We start from the raw sequence: 21,705 nt of genomic DNA, 5'->3' as shown, positions 1-21,705 counted from the left end.
GTTTGATTGAGATTTCATGTCAAGTTTTATTTGTTTGTGGTAACTAGTTATTGATCAAGAACCTGAAGAATGAAGTGACAAAGAAAGTTCAAACTCCGCCTTGTGAAATGATATTTTATGCTGGTACTGGAAGCTTGTTATTAAGGGACTCTGACTCTGTCACATTATTTGATGTACAACAGAAGAGGTATGTTTTTGTTTTCATAGCCATTTCATGTTTCTTTTAATGGTATTTAGTAAATCATTCATGTGTTGTATGGTGGATAGTCTGTGTATACATATTAACAGACCCAAATTAAAGTTTAAGTTTGAATTCTGGTCAGGATCTTTGTGTTGTGTTCTTGGGCAAGTCCCTTCCTTCTCTCAGTGCAGTGCCTGAATTATATCTGATCCTCTAATTATCTCTGCATTGAAATTCTTGTGTTTCTTTAGGTCCTTGGCATCTGTCAAAGTGAACAAGGTGCGCTATGTGATGTGGTCTGCTGACATGGCCCATGTAGCTCTGTTAGGAAAACATGGTGAGTCTAAAACAACTTTTGATCAAGTTTAAAAATGGAATTACAATAATCATAGCAAATTGGCCCTTGGCAAAAGTGAGAAAATAAAGAAACATGAAACAAAGTATACAGACATAAATGTTTGGTTGTTTTAAATACATGTATAAAAGGTCTTCACACAATTTTTCTTATTTATTTTGCACACAGTTGTCGCAATCTGCAATCGAAAGTTGGAGTGCTTATGTACCATCCATGAAAACATCCGTGTCAAGAGTGGGGCCTGGGAAGAAAATGGCGTGTTTGTCTACACCACTAGCAACCACATCAAATATGCATTAACTAACGGGTTAGTCTGCATTATGTGGGTGCTTTTATTTCCTGTATTGGTTTATAGATACAGTATGTACAGGATTATATAGGAGTTAAACGGTCCTTTGAGCCAACAAAGGTGCCATGATGCCAGGGGGGTCTAGTAAGATTCTAAGTCCAAACTTCAACATGTAGTATGGATAAAAAGTAGACAGAGGTCAAGGATGGACAAATGGAGACATCATAATTGAAAAATAATGAGCTCCTCTTTGAATTTTCCTGATTGATTGATTGATTGATTGTCTTTTAGTGATCACGGGATCATCCGTACACTTGACTTGCCTATCTACATTACTAGAGTGAAGGTGAGTTCATTCTCAAACAATTTTTAATAGGAATTTTTGTTTTGTTGTTTGAATGCACAAAACATGTCAGTTGGTTGACAAAACCTGCTTTTTTTAATTTGTACTGCAAAATGTTATACCTATCATATATTTCGTGAACATGGAGAAGAATTGAAGATGACTTTTATGAGTACTAACAGTGGGTGTTACAATTGATACTTGAGGATAAAACTAACAGCCTATTATTGTACTTGTTCAGGGAAGCAGCGTGTACTGCCTTGACCGAGAGTGCAAAACTAGAGTTCTTGGAATTGATCCAACGGAGTTTAAATTCAAACTGGCCCTGATCAATCGCAAATATGATGAGGTAAGTTAAGTTTTACAGTCCTGTGTGGTTTAATGTAAATGTTATATGACATATTTATGTTAAATTTATGTTAAAACGTGACATTTTGAAATTTATTTTAAATGGTGCTGTCACATTAGGTTCTTCACATGGTGAGAAATGCAAAATTAGTTGGACAGTCCATTATCTCTTACCTGCAAAAGAAAGGTTATCCTGAGGTATGTAAAGAGAGTCTTATTTCACTGTTTGGTAAATGATGTAAGTAGTGAAAATGAAGATTTTTCCTTTGATTGACCCTGAACAAACATCCTGAAATAAACACTTAATCATCCCTAAAAATTGACCCAGGTTTGGGGGTTTGAGAAAAATAACTATATTTTATCAAGAGTTAAAAACCCGGGGCAATTATTTGTAACCCTAGCTGGAAGCTAAGGGTGCAACAACCCAGTATGACCACTAGTGCTGATCCAAAGGAGTCTCATTTACTTTTATTGTGCTTGACAATTATCAAGACAGTAGTTAAAAATTGTCCTTATCAGCCACATACTTTACAGCTTAAATGTTTATTTTGATTAATGGTTTATTCTTTTTCTTTTTTCAGGTTGCTCTACATTTTGTTAAAGATGAAAAGACCAGATTTGGATTGGCCTTGGAATGTGGTAACATTGAGGTAGGTGTACAAAGTTTACAGACTTGCTCTTACTTATTGCACTTGAGAAATGATGATAAAATTCCTGAAAATTCAAGGCTGTGGTCTAAGAAAACTTTTGAGGAGCCCAAAGGTTCCTAACCTTGAAATCCTGGCTGCCCAGCACTTAAGGTGGCTGAACACAGTTTTTGATACCTGTGTTTCAATCACCTTTTCCTCTAAAACCCTTGATCCCTCGGTTGTCAAAAATGGCAGCAAGCAAGTTAACAACACAAACTTTGGTTTTTTGATGGTTAAGCTGACGGATGTGCCATTGCCATGGCAACATGAATAAATATAAACAGGCCTTTAAAATGGGTTTTGTTTATTTGTAGAAAAACTAGTTGTTAGATTTACTTTATAATTTGCATACAACAAGCTTGTAACGATTCTCACAAGTTAACACCATTTTGCTAATAATTTAACAGAGAGATCTTTAATTATCCCTTGTTGAAGGTTCACTGGAATATCTAGAATTTCCTTTAAAGTTCAATTTTTTTCAGTACTCCAGTTACAATGTACTTATTTACTAAAGTATGTTCGTGCCAAATTTCATGAAATTCTAATGAGTGGTTCTGGAGAAATAGGCATATCTCCGAGAGTGCAATTTTTCATTCGATTGCAATTTTTTGACTTACTATGCATGTGCTGCATTTAACTGGGTTCTTTCGGTTCTTTCAGTAACGAAGAAAAAGCTGAGAATTGCTGGGTTCTTTGCATTGTTACCTTTTCTAACACATCTTTGTAATAAAAGACTAAAGCTATCAATACACTGCATTCAATTATGGAGAAAAATAGCACAGACAGTGTGGGTGTTGAGTTAATAAAATGATTGCTCTATTGACAGCATGTTTGTTTTTTGCAATCCTTGTGCATGCACTGAGTTGCATCCGCAAAAGCACGCACAAAAACTGTGTTCAGCCACCTTAAGCTTATATGACAAAAGTGAGTTTTTCTAGTCGCCCAAAGGCAAAAGTTAGTCACATCTAGCACCCGGGCACAATTAATTTCCAGTTTAACATTTTACAGCAGCTGATCTTTGTTATTAAACATGCTAATGTGATCACCAAGAGTTACATGATGACTTATCAAAATCTGGTTTATAATTACTCTTTTTATTTCATAAATTGTTGCTAACACAATTGATTGATAAACTATCGGTAGGTAAAATTCAAGAATATTGATTTTGATCCAGCTCTGTTTTTGATCTTGTAATCAACAGGTTGCACTAGAAGCAGCTCGAAGTCTTGATGATAAGGGATGTTGGGAGAGACTAGGAGCTGCTGCATTGACACAAGGAAATCACCAGGTACATGCTCATGTGTAATGCAACTAAATGCATAATTATGCAAATTCTATGATATTTTATCCAGCATTGTTTTTTGAAAACAGTAATAACCATAATATGCAAGCCATTGGTGGCATCAGTTTGATTCTTGTAGACTGGTTCAATTTTATTGGCTTGCTAGATAGACCGAAGTCTTACTCACCTGGTATGTTGGCTTGTAGCACACTGGGTCTTCAGGCTTCAATATTTGTTTTATACTGTTCATAAAAAACATGCAGTTTATTACCAGAAACAAAATGTTGGAAGCTTACAGTGTGTCATGTTATCCATTATTCTTAACAGGTGGTGGAAATGGCATACCAAAGAACAAAGAACTTTGACAAGTTGTCTTTCCTTTATCTCATCACTGGCAATCTTGAGAAACTTGGCAAAATGACAAAGATTGGTATGTAGGGTTTTCATTTTAGTACTGAATGTCAATTAGTTTGTGGAGTGAGACATGACTTATTTTAGAAAGTGTTCAAATCAACATGAGCGATTTCTTTTTTTCTATGTGGCCATTCAGCTGAAATCCGCAAAGACATGAGTGGCCAATACCACAATGCATTGTACACAGGTGATGTGGAAGAAAGAATCAAGATCCTGAAGAGTCTTGGTCAAGGTATGCCTGTTGTCTTTTTTGATTATTTAAACCACAATGAAAATATATTTTTGATGCTGATACTGTAGGTCCTGAGATAAAACAGCTAAGGCAGGGGTTTCATTTAACGTTTTCATCAACTTTTTGAACTGAAGTTCGTTATAAGCAAAACTTTGCTCTAGATGATCAAACCAGGTGGGCAAAATTGTCCTCACAGCCAGTCAATTTATGTGGTGCCCAGCCCTTATTGAAACCCTGGCTAAGGTTCATCATAATATTTACAATGATTGCATTTTTTTGTCTTTTTGTTCAGGCTCATTGGCATACTTAACAGCAGCTACACATGGCCTAGCAGAGGAATGCCAGGAGATCAAGGACACATTTGATCTTGACCCAGAGGCAGTAAGTAAAGTTTAACGTAATTATTCTTGATTTTTTTTTTTCAGTTTTCTTTTGTTTTGAAATCTTATAAACCAGTGGAATTTGTTTTGGTTCCTTTGTTGTATTATGATACTCTGAAACAAAGGAAACTAACATCAAACTTGTTTATGATTTCAAGTAAAAGTCTCTTTCTTTAATATCTTATATCAATATTCCTAATTATTTTATTCCTTATTTAATTTTGTTTTCCTTTCCAATTTTACCGTCTTGTTTCCCTCACAGCTCCCTCCTGTGAACCCAAGTGCCAAGTTGTTACAACCTCCCCTGCCAATTCTACAGAATGAGGGCAATTGGCCATTACTTACTGTGGCTAAGACCTTCTTTGAAGGGGCCATGGCTGCAAAAGGTAAGACACAAGAAGGGAGATCTTCAATGGCTGTTAATTTTCAATGCTTATGCCTAGTTCACCATTGCTGATAGTGCTTAAAACAGAGTTGGCACATGATTGTGCTATGCTGATAATCACTTAGCAGTGCTCCAGAAGTGCTCAGGTGCCACAGACGACTAACTTTTGCCTTTGGGCGACTTCATATAAGGTTTAAGTGCTGGGCACCCAGGATTTCATGGTTGGGAACCTTTTGGCTTCTCAAAATTTTATTAGACCACAGCCTTGCTTAGTAATAATAATTGCAAGTTGCACATGAGTGAATTTTTGCAGAGCTCTTTTTATACTGTGCACTATAATATTGTTGTTAAGTAACAATTTGGTATGTTTTCTACTGCATTTATGTACCTGGATGTTGTAAGTTACACTGAAACAATGTACATGTATGTATAGGGCTTAAGTCTTGTTTTGAGTCACTGCCCCTCCACTTTTGTAGAGCCTACACTGTAGTTTCCTAATTTCTGTTGGACACTTACAAATGTGATAGTCTATGCTATCCTGAAACATGAAACTTTTCAAAAACTTTTCAATATCATGTTATTCAATACCCAACTGGTGAAATTTGGATGTAATGTGCAAGTTGAAAAATCCTGCATTGCATGTGTGCCAGGTGTAGCTTTTGTTTCTTCTTGTTTAGTGGAGATAAAATAGACATTTGAACTGATTTTATTCATCTCTGATTGACAGCTGGTGGTGGAGCTGCTGCTGCAATGGTGGCAGCTGACATGGATGAAGGTGCTGGAGAAGGCTGGGGAGAGGATGCAGCACTTGTGATCGATGAAGGTACCTTTTAGTTTGAAACATGATTTCCTGCTTGTTGTGCTGTTTTCATAAAATGGCATGTCAACTTGATTGTAGAAGGAGGATTTGGTGATGACGGTTTGGACGGAGACATCCTTGGAGGAGATGAAGAGGGTGGTGGATGGGATGTGGGAGATGAAGATCTGGTTCTCCCCCCTGACTTGGTGAGCCTTTGCGAGAGGTTTTTTTTTATAGCATTCTACGTTAATCCTGGATTTAACCAGTTTTACAAATGATCAAGAGGTTTTAGGATTGACCAGACACAGTCTGCTTTTAATTTGTCTCTCTTACCAGGAACATAATTTCATTTCAAGTTTTTGTCCAGTTGTTGTAACTAAGGATAAGTGTTTTTATCTTTTGATATAAGAAAAGCATTTATTATTTTTTAAAAAACAAGTTTTCCTGCTTGCTTGGTGTCCCTCAAGTTCTTTGCCATGGTGTGATTGATAAGCTCAAAGCATGTGAAGACATCTGACTCGTTTATTTTTGGTGGACGGATGGAATGTGTTAATCCAAATTAGATTAGAAATTAGACTCTCAAATTTGCATATTCAGTTACTAGGTGTACATTACAATGTTCAGACAAGGTTTTGTATTCAGGTTTCTTTTTCAAAATTTCTGTTTAAATTAATATCTACCACATGGATTTCAGGTTATAAGTTATCAATATTATATAGTCTGCTGGTGATGTGATTTTGAAAATCTATGTTGTATTGAATTCCCAGGATGTTGGCCTAGCAGCTGGTACTGGAGATGAAGGTTACTTTGTACCTCCTGTCAAGGGAACTAGCCAGTCTCAGGTAATTACACAACTTGTTTGTGGCTACAGAATGTGATAATGATTAGATTCCTGGGTGTCGAGCAAATCAAGCCACTGGTTCGTGATCAAATGTATGCAATGCCTGCCAATTCATTGACATCTGCACCATTCACAAAGTACTTTCTTTAGTCTTAGCTAGTGAAAATTTTATAAGCATTTAGAATTTTCTCTGCACCCTTGATCTCTGTTTTTGTATGGATTGAATATCTTTTTCAAGACCTCGTCTAAGTCTGTTTACTCCTGTTTGCAGGTGTGGTGTACGAATTCCCAGCTTGCTGTTGATCACATTCTTGCCGGATCCTTTGAAAGTGCCATGAGGGTGAGTTACAGGTTGAACATCATAATTTTTGGGTAACTAGTTAATATTTCTTGATTGTTTCTGTTTGATGGTAATCTCTACTGGTGTAATGTGGCTGCATGTAGCTGAGAAGTTGTGATCAACTGCAAAAATTTTCAAAACCAGCTTTTGGGATACATTTTACTGGTACCAGTAATACAACAGTTTGTACTTGGAATTAAACATTGTTTCATAAGCAACAACGATTATTGGTGTGGGTTTGAAAAAGCAGAACTTCAGTGAAAAAATGTGCAGCACTGTCAAACATTCTTGTAGCAGTTTGATGCTATACACAGTGAAACTGAGAATTGAATGTTGAGCAAATTTATTGAAAGATGTTAACACATACCAAGGAAGTGCGAGTCACGGTGTTTCCAGTTTGATTGTGATAAGCTGGTTCAATTTCCTAGACTCGCTAGATAGAATGTGAGTCTTACTCACCTGGTTAGTTTGTTCATGACATGCTGGGTCTTCAGGCTTCAACACTATTTATATTTACACTTTTCCAATTTTAAACTGCTGCTATTCTTACTAGCAATAAGAATGATGGTATTATGTGTAATATTACTGAGGGAATGGTCAATGAGATATACAATAGTAGTATTTTGAATTTCTTGATTGATTAATTTTAGCAGTTGTAATTTTCTTTTTGTATTCTTGTTTGACAGCTTCTTCATGACCAAGTAGGTGTTGTTGTGTTTGAACCTTTCAAGCCACTGTTTATGCTTGCCTTTTCTCGTGCAAGAACAGCACTTCCAGCAGCACCTGGAGGGCCACCCTTGTTAGGACATCCACACAGAAACTGGTGAGCTTTTATACTGATTGGTAAATTTTCAATTGAAAAATCCTTTGGCAGTCTGAGTGGATGTTCATGTGTACTTACATGTAATGATAATACCAGTGAATGTTGTGCATTTTGCCTTATTGTGTGTCACACAACCATTGTTACTTATAACTCACACATTATTTCATTCCACTAACATATTTGTATATGTTATTCATTTATTCTAATGCAATATTTTTGTTTGCATAGGAGAGAAGCTGGAGCTAAAGGTGGCCTACCTGCAGTAGGAATGAAACTGAACATGCTTGTGCAACGATTACAGGTTATCATTAATCCTTTTCATGTGTACTCAAAATTATACAGAATCTCAATTTCTGGTGCAGAAACTGGAAAACTGCAAATTCGCGTTGATCAATCGTTCAAATTATACAAACAAAATCTTGACAGGGTTACATGTAACTAATAGTGCATTGTATGCTTTTATCAGACAGACTAGTGACCTACAAGGTAGTCTTTGAAGCTGTTCTGGCTTACAACTAAAATTTGCTGTTGTCATCATTTTTTTATTTTCATTTTTTTTTTTTTTTCAGGCTGCGTATCAATTGACCACAGGAGGTAAGTTCCAAGATGCAGTCCAAAAACTCCACACTATTCTTTTGAGCATTACTCTACTGGTTGTGGACAGTAAACAAGAAATCAGTGAAACCCAGCAGCTGTTAGGGATATGCCGTGAATATATTGTTGGACTGCAGATGGAAGTGAAGAGAAAGGAGCTACCTAAGGTAAGACAAAATGTTCTTTTACAGTAGGACCAATGTCACTTAATTCATGCATAGTCCTATTGTCCATGGAACTTTCCAATAGAGTCCACTGTTTTTACTAACATGAAGCACTAATTCCTTCACAGAACACACTTGAAGAGCAGAAGAGGCTGTGTGAGGTTAGTTTTACCTGAGGAATATTATTAACAGATGTGTAAACAACGTGCTGTGAAATTTAATCTTTACCGTTGATCATAACAATTTATTGTGCAATTAACTATTTTAGTTAATACTGAGTTAGTCATGTATTTTCCAAACACATCAATGAATCAAACAGATGCCATATGTTTTATAACAGTCATATTTCTTATCATGAGCTGATACTGGGATGGACAAATTGAGTCGCCTCCTTACTTGCCGAATCTATTAATTAATCAGCTATTGATTCATCGATCAATCAGTCAGTCATTCATCTTGATCAATCAGTTGATTAAATTTTCAATCTTGCATGTAGGGTTAATGTCAGCTAGGATTGATAAGAGAATTTCATTGACCCTATTGGTCTATTACAGAGGACATTGTAAATATTAGCTCCTCTTTCTTACCAGCCATTTACCTTCTTCTTCCTAACTGGTTATCATAGCATTAATCAACTAGGAGTATTTCTACTCCCTCCTAGATGGGATGCTAGTCCATTGCAGGGTTACCCCCAGTATTAAACTTGTTGTTACCCATTTGTACACCTGGGTGGAGAGAGGCACCTAGACAATAGAGTGGGGCTTGTAACTAGTGATTATTTCAGTAGTCACTCAACACAATAGTAACACTCATGGAATCAGCAGCTGACAAAATTTGTTAATTGTGTGATTGCAGATGGCTGCCTATTTTACACACTGTAACCTTCAACCAGTGCATCAGATTCTTACCCTTAGGACTGCAGTCAATCTTTTCTTCAAGGTGAGAAAGCACAATTTTCAACAAAAACTTGAGTGACTTTTAGTTTTTCCATTATTTTGTTTTTGGTGATGGGTGAGGGATGACTGTCAATAATGTACCATGGATGAGGGAAAGATCTCTGACGTGGAATTTTCCATGCAGAAAAATGCTTGTCTAGCTGATTAGTATGAATTCCTTTCCCTATTATTTACTGCAGCTAAAGAATTTCAAGACGGCTGGCTCCTTTGCCCGACGTTTGCTGGAACTGGGGCCACGCCCCGATGTTGCAACACAGGTACATAGACAACCAAACTCTGTTTCTTACTTGACATAGTTGTACATTTTATGGTATTAACTGAGAGGGTTGTATATTTTCTTTTTAGATTCGCAAGATCCTTCAGGCGTGTGACAAGAATCCAACTGATGCTCACGTTCTTCAATATGATGAACACAACCCTTTCACCATCTGTGGAGCTTCATATAAACCCCTCTACAGGTACAGCTGAGTGTGAAACAATAAAGGTGTCGGGTCTTGTTAGCTGAAGTTAGCATATACTAAATAAACATGAAATGAAAGGCCAGCTCTTCATTTCTTTGTCTGTCTTTGTTTATACAGAGGCAAGCCACAGGAAAAATGTCCTCTCTGTCAAGCTTCCTATTGTCCCGAATTCAAAGGAACAATCTGCAATGTCTGTAAGGTAAGGTTTAAGGTAATTCCCTTGAAATTGTTCGACTATCAAGCTTTTCTTGAAACTTAGCATAATTACCATTCATGATATGAACATGGAAAAAATGCAATAAAAAAATGGGGTCACCATGCTGGTTTACACGTCAGCAGGCTCTTAAAATGGGGTATTTTTACTGGTTGTGCGTTAAAAGTTTGAATCACTTTCATACAGAATTAAGTCTTGGTTACTTGAAAGACAAAATTTTATCTTGAAAGTAAAGCTTCTTTTATTCACATAAGCAGTATTGCTTCATTTAAGCCGTTTTTGATCACCTGGTTGCCCAATGCAATACTAAGGAATTACCAAAGACTTTCCAGAGCTATCCTGTGTGTATCAACTGAATACCGAATTCAAATACAATTCAGCAATATGGTCAGTGTGTGTGAGGAGTTGAGTGTGTATCTAATAAAAATTATCTGTATCATCATAGGCATGTAATGTGTGCAAAGAGCTATAAATAGCCATCTTGTTCCCTTATGTCCCTAACCAGGCTTTTAGCCAGGATTTAAAAAGTGGTCATCCAGTATGTGCTGTAGGGCCTGCTCAAATGAACATTTATAAGGCAATATATGGAAAATAAAACAATTTATTTTCTTTAAAAAGTGGCCATCCACAGGACGCCTGGACACCCATCTGGCTGAAAGCCTGTCACTAACATGCTACATGAATTCACTTCCTAACCTTCTGATAAATGTTTACACATCATTATCAATGTTGGAAACTAAATTTTGACAGCACTTGCCATTCTGGCGAGTGACTCTCAAAATCCACTCACCTGGTGTAATTTTCACTGGCCCAGAACGATGCTCCACCCCTCCCCCCCAAAATTCTCCAGAATGATTCACAATAGACCATATGTTTTTTCGGTATCTTGTAATCATGGACACCCAGCTTGCCATTTCGTGTTGAGCTTTCTTGTTTTGGTTCTTATATGAGATGCCTCTCTTATGTGTCACTGCGAGGAAGCAGTGTTTCATTTTGTCTATTCATGAAACATCAAGTTGGGCATCTCAAAAGATAAAAAAAAGATTAAAAGAAAGCACCAGAAAGTTCTCATTTAGAGATATTCTTGCCAAAATGAAAAATAAAAATTTAGCTTAAATAATTTACCAAAAATGAAAATCATACTCACCGGACGAGCCAGTGATCAATAATTTGTACTCGCCCAACGCTTTTAACACATGTTGGTGAGGGGGAGCGTTAATTTCCAACACTGCATTATGTTTTCCTTACAAGATCAGCGCATTGGCACCCTTGTAAAGACAATTGTTTTGATGTACCACCAAACTCTCATTCCTAACACTAAAAGAACTGCATGCAAGCTAATGTTAGCAGTATTAAATTTTTTTTATCTAAAATTGACGCAGGCTTTTTTCTTTATGCTTCATGGTTGTGCAGGTTGCTGAGGTTGGTAAAGATACTATTGGTCTCAGAGTCAGCCCATTACAGTTCAGATGAAGTACTTCAAAGGAACTTAGTGGAAATGCTTTTAATTATTAGAAGTTACATGTAATTACCGCTAATGTGGTTTTGCAACAAAAACTTTATCAATGTATGAAGAAACCATATTCAAGCTTCTTCAGACCTATAAAGAGAAAGAACACATACATGTACTCCAACATCTCAAGAAGGTTTTACGTTCAGGGTGTCTAGTGCAGCATTCAAATAATATGGTATAACTCTTGTCAAATGGTAGTTTAAGAGAGTTTAGAATTCCTTTCTGAGGGATATGAGAAATTTAACGGATACACAGTTCAAAACATGGAGACAATGCATTCATAAATGAAAAAGTGTTTGAAATGCAACTGCCCATTTTTCATTTTTTGTTTCGTTAAGTTAATGCATTATTTTGCATTTGTAATTGTAACTGAAGTGTAGAACTCTATAATAGTCTGTTATTAGTGTTTTTTAAAAGTAGGTGCCTGAAAATAGATACTGTAAGAAATAAATCACCAAAAAATAATGCCTCTTATTGATCAATGTGTTCAGAGATGTCCAATGCTTAAAAGTACAAACAAGAAATGTTTTGGAACTAGAGGGAAAGCTGTCATCAAAGTTGGCAGCTCTGCATCAGAAGAATTATAGTGAGAAGTATAGTGATTCAAACTTGTCAGTCCAAAGATAATGCCATCCATTGGAAGAGGCAGCTGGGGAAGAATGTGAGTACTGCTAACAGCAACTGGAAATCAGCCCTTCAGCTCTAACAGAACTGTGAAAACTCTGTATGAAAAAGTGTTGTTGTTTAATAAATATTTCAAACTTAGATTTAAAACAAAGTTGTGCTTCTCATTACACTTGCCTGTAAAGTTATCATACTTCACTGATCAGTTTGTGTGACACCAAATTGTAATTAGGTATCAAGTTAAATTACTAGTAAGATGCCCATGTCTGTACTGCATTACGACACTGCTCTTCTTAACTAAGAACTTCTGGTAAAAGTTTTGTTGGGAAATGTGAAGCACCCTTTGGTTCAGAAGCAGTATGAATGAAATTCTGCAGAGGAGAGAGGAAAAGGCAAACAATTTATTCGGTTCTCAGCAAAGTTTAGGGGTCGGGAGTACCAGAGTACACACATTGCTAACATTATAACTGAGAATTGAAGTATGAGTGAATTGCAACAAAGGCAAAATGGTGTTGTTTATCTGGTCATCCCATGAGGTTTCCAGTTTAGCCATGTATTGTACAAAAATTCCCAAATGCTGACAACATGTTTAGAAAACTTCTTTATTTTCTTTACAATAGCTGACATTTATATATGGCTTGTCTTTGAAGTGGATATAACACATGCTCTGATTGGCTAATTTTAGGGCGTTTTCTCCTGTAATGACCATGGGCCAATTACAGGCCTGCAAAAACAAAGCAAAAAGCCATATAATAAACAACTTATTTACCTGTCCTTGAACATTCGGTCTTTACAGGAAAATCTCAAACCTCAATCTTACTGTATTGACTTTGCCATTGCTATCGACGTGATCCGGAGTCGAGCACACCAACCAACCATTAGGTAACTCTCATAAAAGTATCTAATACTAAACATAACATTTGATAAGCTTTATTTGTTTATAATACTATGAATAATTTTTATTTTTTTAATAATACTGTTAATAATTTATGTACTAAACTATAAGCAAGTTAGGTAAGACAGTGTTTAACATTTTGTTAACATCATCGTAAAAGTAAAAACAGCTCAAGAGCTTAATATCATTTTTAGCACTGAAGTTATTACTCCATTGGTTTATGCAGGCATACAAAACTTTCACAGAAGATCTCCCACACAATTTAGCCATGAATCCAACCAAGTTTGTGTTGCAGTTTCCTGGATAGCATGTTACTTTTAATGCTACTATAAGATTCTCTGGATAAGTAAAAATTAATGTCTCGGTTGAGTCTCGTAGAATAACATCAAAAGTTTCCCTGGCAATACTGCTTATAAAAATACGAATTTCACATATCTCTGGATCTGTTGAGTCTGTCTATCAGTGTTAGAACTATCCTCCTCTCAATATGTGAAGAAAGAAATCAGTTCATTGGAAAATAGTTGGTAGGTTATTAATTATATTAAGTGTCCTCAATTAGTAGAGGGGTTTTTTCCCCATCAGCTAGATGTTAAGACACAATGAATTTTATGTATGTATGTAGGTATGTTCTAAATAATTCACCTTGGTTCATGTTCTCCAGAAAGTGCAGAATTTGGACATATAAAGTGGTTGTTTTGGAGAGGACAGCAAAGAAATGTACTAACATTTTATTTTATGTTGCATGTATATTGCCATTGGTCTCTGCTCATTAACTCTTTAGTTTGGCAACATTCTCTTTGATTTGCATAAATTCCCTACTAATTAAGCCAGTTATTAACCTTCATATTTGACAGCATATGGTGCAGCAATGCAAATTAAGCCCTTAAATGCAACTGCCAGTCTTTTGTTACCATTGCCATAGCATTACATAATGGTGGCAAGCAGTGAAAACATCTGTTCTCCTGGAAAAGCAATAGGTAAACACAGTATTATTTTCAGTTCACCCAGATTTAAACTTTGATGCCAATTTTTCAAGATCATTCATCAGCTCGTTTTTGTCTGTGTCAGATGCTTTTGACCATGCCAGTGGTAAATGTGTTGCTACTGGTTTTCTATCTTGATAGAATGCACCACTAATCTCCTTTGACATATCAGCAACGGAGAGCCATATGATTGTGTCTGCTCCCTGCTCAGAAGTGCGCAGACGGTCTTTCATTTTTTGATGAAAACCTGGCATTGACGTCCGTACTGCTGGAGTGTCAGCCCAACCTGCAAAAAATGATCTTAATTAATCACTGGTCAAAGGCTTTCAGCGACCACTGGTACGGACCACTGGCTGTGGTCCTTACCAAGAAGACAAAGAGATGGTAAATTAATTAAATCACTTCTTCAGTACAGGAAGGGGCTTCTTATTGGTTATTTAAAGTGATCATGTCGAAAGCATTTTTTGGGGTGGTCACACAGTTTGAAAACGAGGTTTCAGTGAAAAGCTAATTAGAAATTCTAGGCTATAAGACTAGTTAGCGTCCTACCTGGATGCATGGAAGAAAAGAAAATTTCCTTGTGTTTTTCTGCCCACTTTTCAGTCATAATGACTTGCTGCCGTTTGTTCTGTGCATAAGCCATGGTACCATCAAATGGATTCATATGTTCCAACTGCAGATCTTTTCTATCCAGTTTCATCACTAGCATACCTCCTGTGATAAAAATGCTAATGAGTACTTCAATATGTACCATAATGTAAAACGTCTTTTGTTTATATTATTTGTCCTTAAGTTCTGAGCTTAAATAATCTCAGTCTACACAAAACAAAAGCACCAAATACACCTGTTGCCATGGACTTCACACCTGAAACAAACTTGCTACTTTGTGGGTGAATTGTATCAACAAAAGACAAGTTCACTCACAGCATCAAGGGGTCATCAAGCATACTCGGCTGTAACAGGTGTTATGTGATATGCCCCTTAATGATAGCCCTGACATGTGAATCATTATGGATACAACACACTATCTTGAATTTACCATTCCCTAACCCTTATTGTGGGCTGTATGATGTCTAATATTCATTGCCACCCCATGTTGAACACCCAACCAAGTGTCAAATAGGGAGTTGCCCATCACCCAGCCCCTACCCATCTTCCCACTGACTTCTCGTGACCCAAAATGTTTTTAAGGAAAAGTCAAAATCCAAAATTTCGATTTGAGAATAATTTTCCTCATAAACATTGTATTTCCAAGCCATATTGGTCCTTATTCAAAACGGGCGGTCATTTCGCGAGAAAAGTCGTATTCAAGCTGTTACGTAATCGCACAATGAATGCCATCCTCTCAACGTTCTTATGTTGCGCATCTGCCTCGCGCTGGAAAAATGGAAACGTTCAGATATTCTCTCGTTATTTTAAAAAAATGAGCGGCAACATCATTTGTTTTGTACAAACCTGAGGAAACTGTTACAACTCTAGGAGATTCGTGTTTTGCGAGTAACGGTATGAGACCAGTGGTCAAAACGTAAGTTCCCAAAGAGTTAGTGGCAAAGTTCTTTTCCAAACCGTCTTTGTCAACTTCCCTCGTATTCACCATACAACCAGCATTATTGATCAATACGTGAAGAGCTTCACTGGAAGATGAAAACTTCTCCACGAATTCCCAAACCTTCCTTGGCTGGGACATGTCAAGAATATGTAGTTTCACCTTGTCGCTTCCTGATGATTCAGAGATTTCTTTTCGAGCCTCTTCACCTCTCGTTTCGCTTCGGCAGACCATGTGTACGGTAGCTCCTTTCTTAGCTAAGAAAGCGGCGGTATCTTTTCCAATGCCGCTATTTGCGCCTGTTATCATGAATGCTCGAGACGAAACATCAACGTCAAGGGCTTTGGGATCAAACGACTTCTCGGCAGCGAGGTAGCCGTTCTTCGTGTATTCACGAAAACCTTTGGTAAACCAAACTAGATTTCTATAAAACGTCATTTTCCCACTTCTTTGGTAAATTTTAACAAAAGAAAATGTTGTCTGAAGAAGTGAATTAGCCCAGGCCAAGAAGGATTGTCGCTAAGTCCACCGAAGGCTTGACTATTTTGACACATATATTAGCTTGCGTGACAAAAGCGTGATATATTTGCGACGTGATTTTGGTAGGGTCCAGGCTCACAGGCACGGAAGTAAGGAAGGAGCAAACCTTTTCCCCAAAATAGTGCTTTACACATCAAAATAACACGACACTGACTCTTACTGTTTGGAAAGTTTGTAAATGTTGGATTTAAAACATATGTGTGCATTCCCATATGCAAGGCTGATGTCGTCACACAACACGAAATGATTGTCACGCATTCACTTCATTGCTTTTAGGAGCCGCGTCACCCGAGTTGAAAGTTAAATTTGTGTGCAAAGAGAAGCAAGTTATCCGTAATACCCCAGTTAAAAACCTTCTCTTTTTATAACTTCGTTAGGGGTTTTTGGATGGGAGTTTATATTGGGGGAGGGAGCAACTTTGATCCAAGGCTCCCTCCCCTTTTCAGAGGAAACGAGAATGAGCCTGGGATTGAGGTATAAGCTAACAAGAAACCACTCTTGATGAAGGGAATACTGTAAAATCCCATGCTAAAGCCCCCCCCCCCCCCCCAGATATATAGGCCCTCTTATTTGCTAACAAGGATATTATTCCGGATATAAACCCCCCCAGATAAAAGCCCATCTGATGTATAAGTGCATTCCTTTTGTGTTTTATAAATATATTGTAGGTGTAAATATAAATATAGCTCTAAATGTAATGGTATGTTAGCTTTAATCCGTTTCTCAGATAACTTTTCTCTCCTTGTTCTGAAACATCTTTTTTTTCATTCCGCTTATATGCCCCCTGGATATAAGCCCCCCACCCAGAACCCCTTATAAAGTTATATAAGCCCAGGGCTTTAACGTGGGATTTTATGGTATAATGTAGAAAAAGTTTTGATCTGCAATCTGAACTTGAGAATGTATTCATTTGTTCTCTCGGCAGCCCATAACATGGTCCATGTTGCCATGGTTCTCTGTTTTTGAATTACAATGTTCTGTGAGGATATAAGTTACAAACAAATTGTGAGAGTTGGAGAGCTTATACTCACAGTAGGTATAGGTTTAGCCTTGTACACTGTTATGGTTTTAAACAATAAACTGGTTCTTATTGAAATATCCACGTAAGGCAACTCTAAAGAATAATCACTGAGAAAATGTAAACATAATTGTTCATGGGTGGGAGATAAGCACAAAACTTTTCACACTTGCAACTACTGGTAGGTCTCTGTGCTTTCTTTTCATACTTTATACTCATACCCATGTCCCTCTTTGCTTTCTGCTGTTGGCACATGCATGCTTCATAACAAATTACTCTTGATACACCTCTGATTACAGGGCAGATTATGTCTCACAAATGAAGACAAATAATTGCCATATTATATGACTTTATTTTAAAATCTGAATTTGACTACCATCTGTCCAGAAGCACAGTGATTGTATGTACTGCTTTTCCAATGGTGTCATTGTAGTCTTGACTAGCAGCTATTGTATGGATACAGCTTTTTTAAGTCTAAAATTATTTGCTACGTACACTTACTTAAAAAAACACAAGAAAGCTAAGGAATCATTCTATTCAAAGCCTTTGTGTGTATTATCAACCTTTAAAATAATTCACAAGAGCTTTGCATTGTCAGTGTTTTAAATTCATGAACTGTTGTTCATAGACTTTTAGCTATGAACAACCATTATTATACTTATTTTCCTCTAGAGAGAGCAGAAGTTTATCTGTAGTAGTTCAGGGTTTCACTTCAGTTCTAAAATAATTTTCTAATTGTCACATGGCTGCTTCACTGCCACTTGAGCTGTATACAGTAGATCACAAGTCCTCTTCACAACAGTGTCATTTAAGAGTCTGTCATACTCAGCAGATGAGTTGTAGCGGCATTAACATCTCCCCCACAAGCTTCAAGCACTGACCGAATGACCCCTTCTTCCATATTTGGAAACATATCCTTCAAGCCTGATACGTCCTGTTCACTGAACCTTGGTGGTTGCTGCTGCTGCTGCTGCTGCAGCTGACCTGTAGGTACTGGCTGTCCAGGCCCATATCCTCCAGGGTAAACAACTTGAGTGCCAGGGACAACTGGCTGAGGTACCATCATAATTGGCATGTTAGGATACACCATGGCTTGGGGAGGTGCAGCAGGTACTTTCTAAAATGAGTAGAAGATCAGACCCTCGATAAGCACTTATTCAAAAAGATTCAAGCCAAACATTACACTTCCTACAAGTCGACCTTGACACTTGGCACAGTTACCAAAATTCCACCTGTGAGTAACAAGCACAAAACAAACTACTAGTTTGGAAATGAAATCTAGTCTACCTAAGTCTAAACAGTCTAGCTAAACATTGCTAATTCAGTTTCCTCTGAATTTCAAGCACACTGTTCTACAAAATCAAACTATAACTATAGGGTTCCTTATAACATATTACAGTACTGTCTTAAGGTATACACTTCAAATTTAGAGTTTAAAAATGACAGCAGCACTCATTTAAGTTTTATTTATAAATTTCCCAGTTTCACCTCATTGATTATAAACAATGCAAACATCTTTCCTACCCTGTATGCAAATACCAAATTGATCATGCCTTCTTTATCTTCTCCTTGCTTGCCAGTGAGGGAGTACCAGTCTTCTAAAGTTTCCCCTTCAAACACTGAATCCTTGATGGCAATCAAACCCCAAGCAATACGCTCATCCATAGAAAATGCTCGCTGAAAACCAGTGAGTATCGCATGTAGGTAATTAGTAGTAGAAATTAATGATCTTTTAATTTTCTGGTGTTTGGCGATTCTTGAAGCAGTAATCACAAGAAAATTGCTGTTTTTCTAATTTAACCAAGACATGAACTTTCTGAAGATTTCTGACCCTGTGTTAATTGTAACAAATCTCTACTTTTCATTAGAGATCACCTTTATTTTCCTTTCATGTCTTTGATGATGTTCAGATTTGTACTCTATACAGGTTGACAAGGTCTGAATTTTTAATCACCAACAGAGAATTACCTCCAGACATGTGTTTGATTCTGGAATAGCTGTAGTCAGGAGATGACAATGTTGAAAAGTAAAAATAAAAATTATTATACTAAATATTTTTCAGTGACTCATATTTTGTAGATGGTACTAAAAAATCAAGTATGAACAGTAAAATAAAATAAAAATGAACAACAAAAAAACAAGATATGAGTAGGTGACAAACATTTTTATGGTTTTCTATTTGAAAATGACAATACCTCATCAAAAATTTCCACATAGATGTTTTTCACACCTTCTTGTACAGGTCTGTAAAACAAAAGTGATTATTGTTAACAAACAATAAGAAAACACTGAAAGAAATTGCTTGTTTTGATAGGCTGGAGGCAGTGTGTCCTCAAGTCTAAAAAACCAGAAACATTTTCTCTGAGCTATTTTAAAAAAAGGAAAAGGTGTAATATTTATTGTGTAAATGTAGAAACAACACATAATTTGCAAAAAAATTCTTCGTTTCAGCAATCATTCGTATGTCAGATTCTTCAGTTTTAAATTCCCTTGTAATATTGAGGATAACTCACATTGACATTAGCTTGTTCCAGCGAGGATTTGTTGAACCATTATGAGCTGTTGGACTTTCAAATACATGGTTTCCAACAGTGACACGGCAATAAGGATCCATGCGTGTAAGACCATAGTTCTTGGCTAACTTAGCCTGTAAAAAAATAATACAATATAATATGAAACAGTTCTTTTTGAAAAAAAATAGACTACAAGAAAAATAAAGAAACACACAGAGGGTATGACCCGCTCTGAGTTTAGTATGTTCTATCTTATTCTTTATATCATGCCATCTCTCTCTTCAACTCTTTACTTTTGTCCAAACATGTATTTACATTTACCTATTATCCCTTATATAAAGATTATACAGACCTGTTGTACTGTGACACTAAGTCTCCCCATGGGTTGTTGTTGATACGGCTGCATAAGCCCTGTAGGTTGATAATAAGTTACAGGCTGTACTGGGACCATCTGCCCTCTCCCGGTAGATTGGGAAGCTTGATTCATTGCTGGTGATAGCCGCAAGAAATCCTCTGGCAAATCACCAGTCATTACGTTTCGTCTGGAAGATCCTAGCACCAAAAATAAGCGATAATTCAATATTGGTTATGTACCCATAAATATGTAACAGTATCAACATCCTATTATTATACAGTGGAACCTCATTAATCTGGTCACCAATATGGACCACAAAAATCTTGCCATATATTAGTGGTGTGGCCATATTACCTGGGTTCTTTTAAAAAATAAAATGACCGATTGAGCTTTTGTTGGGGCTGGAATACAGTGGCTGTAATAGCGAGGTGGCCATATTTATTAACAGGGTTCCACTGTACATGCTACAAATAGAATTTGAATATATCCCATGAAGTGATCTTAGCATTAATTCATTGTTGGTACTGTCAAAACTGTCAGTTTCAAATAGTATTGGAATGATGGAGATAATTGAGAATTGTTTTGGCTTTACTTTACAGCACTGCATTTAATTTAATGATGTTAAGTTTTGTTTAATGAGAATAGCACAAAATGAAAAAAAAATTGAAACTTGCCTGCCACATCAGAACAAATAAAGAAGAAACAGCAATGAAGACTGTTGGCCCTGAAGTGCTGATTGACTATACTTGCTTCAAATTCTTCAAGATTTGGAATTATGTCTGTTGTGATTGGCTACTGTACTTTCTTTGGTTTTGATTATGTGACACAATGTGACACTCAATTTAAAGCTACTTTTAATTAAATTATCAATAGTGGAAAATCTCTTTTGACGGAAGTATTAATCTGCTCACACATCTACTATAGTCCAGTTCTGGCCTCCTCTCTGGCCCTCTCTCCTGACATTGTGTGAGAAATGGCCAACCGTCCCAGATCCATACCGTTACATTTAAATTCACTACATCTTAACGTCTTAACATTCTTGTTTGGCTAGTATTATTTACCATTAATTACCTTTACTTTACCGTTAGTATTCAACTGAGAATGAATGAGTGAATTTGTCGACTCATTTTGGTTCTTTATATATGACACAGTGAAGTTAATTATAGCTATGTCGTGTTGCTCATCAAAAAATCTCATATACAGTCATACGCGAAAATACATAGCAATACAATTATAACTTGTCCTTTGTTATGCGTGACATTAAAATAGTGCACGTTTATCTTCTTAAATCGTCTTCAGGGCAAGTAAACAATAACGAAAAGGAAATAATCACGGGTTTATGTATGAAATGGACTGTCGACAACAGCAAGCCTTATTTTCTGTCGTTCTTGCATGCCATCCTTATCACTTTTACAGTTTTTTCATTAGTTCAGTGCTCATAAGGGACTTTTATCTACAGATTTGTTACTAGTAAATATGATGTAACAACCTCTCTTCTCCATGTTTAGAGGAAAATTCATTGTCATTTCAATAACAAAATTTGCTTACCTGATGAAGGAACAGCCGCCATCTTGACAAACTTCCGTGATCCTACCCATGATGCTTTTCACTCCCTTCGCGTTCCTCGC

At 36.7% G+C, this 21,705-nt stretch overlaps 3 protein-coding genes across 3 annotated transcripts in view; 1 reads left to right on the top strand and 2 right to left on the bottom strand.

Annotated features, from left to right (window-relative positions):
- Positions 1-12,377, top strand: part of LOC145479169 (coatomer subunit alpha-like) — a 23,110-nt gene extending 10,733 nt beyond the window's left edge. The window contains exons 17-41 of the mRNA XM_081457446.1: positions 48-187; positions 433-518; positions 705-843; positions 1,117-1,171; positions 1,410-1,517; positions 1,637-1,714; positions 2,098-2,166; positions 3,407-3,493; positions 3,815-3,917; positions 4,038-4,133; positions 4,426-4,514; positions 4,776-4,899; positions 5,626-5,721; positions 5,797-5,903; positions 6,465-6,539; positions 6,810-6,878; positions 7,565-7,701; positions 7,930-8,002; positions 8,271-8,462; positions 8,588-8,620; positions 9,315-9,398; positions 9,595-9,672; positions 9,761-9,873; positions 9,994-10,075; positions 11,504-12,377. Coding sequence (XP_081313572.1) covers positions 48-187; positions 433-518; positions 705-843; positions 1,117-1,171; positions 1,410-1,517; positions 1,637-1,714; positions 2,098-2,166; positions 3,407-3,493; positions 3,815-3,917; positions 4,038-4,133; positions 4,426-4,514; positions 4,776-4,899; positions 5,626-5,721; positions 5,797-5,903; positions 6,465-6,539; positions 6,810-6,878; positions 7,565-7,701; positions 7,930-8,002; positions 8,271-8,462; positions 8,588-8,620; positions 9,315-9,398; positions 9,595-9,672; positions 9,761-9,873; positions 9,994-10,075; positions 11,504-11,563 — 2,373 coding nt within the window. The 3' untranslated portion in view covers positions 11,564-12,377. The remainder of the gene's footprint in view (positions 1-47; positions 188-432; positions 519-704; positions 844-1,116; positions 1,172-1,409; positions 1,518-1,636; positions 1,715-2,097; positions 2,167-3,406; positions 3,494-3,814; positions 3,918-4,037; positions 4,134-4,425; positions 4,515-4,775; positions 4,900-5,625; positions 5,722-5,796; positions 5,904-6,464; positions 6,540-6,809; positions 6,879-7,564; positions 7,702-7,929; positions 8,003-8,270; positions 8,463-8,587; positions 8,621-9,314; positions 9,399-9,594; positions 9,673-9,760; positions 9,874-9,993; positions 10,076-11,503) is intronic.
- A 438-nt stretch (positions 12,378-12,815) lies between these two features.
- LOC145479174 (dehydrogenase/reductase SDR family member 12-like) lies at positions 12,816-17,451 on the bottom strand. The gene is made up of 3 exons (XM_081457452.1): positions 15,561-17,451; positions 14,655-14,819; positions 12,816-14,391 (listed from the first exon to the last, which is right to left on the bottom strand). The coding sequence occupies exons 1-3, from the start codon at positions 16,087-16,089 to the stop codon at positions 14,123-14,125; spliced, it is 963 nt and encodes a 320-aa protein (XP_081313578.1). The 5' UTR covers positions 16,090-17,451; the 3' UTR covers positions 12,816-14,122.
- An 88-nt stretch (positions 17,452-17,539) lies between these two features.
- On the bottom strand, positions 17,540-21,674 carry LOC145479176 (toll-interacting protein B-like). The gene is made up of 6 exons (XM_081457454.1): positions 21,626-21,674; positions 20,075-20,274; positions 19,723-19,856; positions 19,405-19,453; positions 18,734-18,886; positions 17,540-18,326 (listed from the first exon to the last, which is right to left on the bottom strand). Exons 1-6 carry the CDS (start codon positions 21,645-21,647, stop codon positions 18,018-18,020), a joined length of 867 nt encoding a protein of 288 aa, XP_081313580.1. The 5' UTR covers positions 21,648-21,674; the 3' UTR covers positions 17,540-18,017.
- Positions 21,675-21,705: the final 31 nt, after the last annotated feature.

Source organism: Orbicella franksi, chromosome 2 (assembly GCF_964199315.1).
Source record: "Orbicella franksi chromosome 2, jaOrbFran1.1, whole genome shotgun sequence".
NCBI lineage: Eukaryota > Metazoa > Cnidaria > Anthozoa > Scleractinia > Merulinidae > Orbicella > Orbicella franksi.
The sequence above is the reverse complement of the archived record's forward strand: the minus strand, read 5'-3'. Positions and strand labels throughout refer to the sequence as shown.

Coding starts and splice junctions, on each gene's coding strand:
- LOC145479174 (XM_081457452.1), bottom strand. CDS start 16,089: ATGACGTTTTATAGAAATCTAGTTTGGTTTACCAAAGGTTTTCGTGAA. Junction 14,820..15,560: donor AGTTGTAACAGTTTCCTCAG/GTTTGTACAAAA, acceptor TTTTTATCACAG/GAGGTATGCTAGTGATGAAA. Junction 14,392..14,654: donor CTTTTCTTCCATGCATCCAG/GTAGGACGCTAA, acceptor CATTTTTTGCAG/GTTGGGCTGACACTCCAGCA.
- LOC145479176 (XM_081457454.1), bottom strand. CDS start 21,647: ATGGCGGCTGTTCCTTCATCAG. Junction 19,857..20,074: donor TTAGTGTCACAGTACAACAG/GTCTGTATAATC, acceptor ATTTTTTTACAG/GCTAAGTTAGCCAAGAACTA. Junction 19,454..19,722: donor TGGAACAAGCTAATGTCAAT/GTGAGTTATCCT, acceptor TTTGTTTTACAG/ACCTGTACAAGAAGGTGTGA.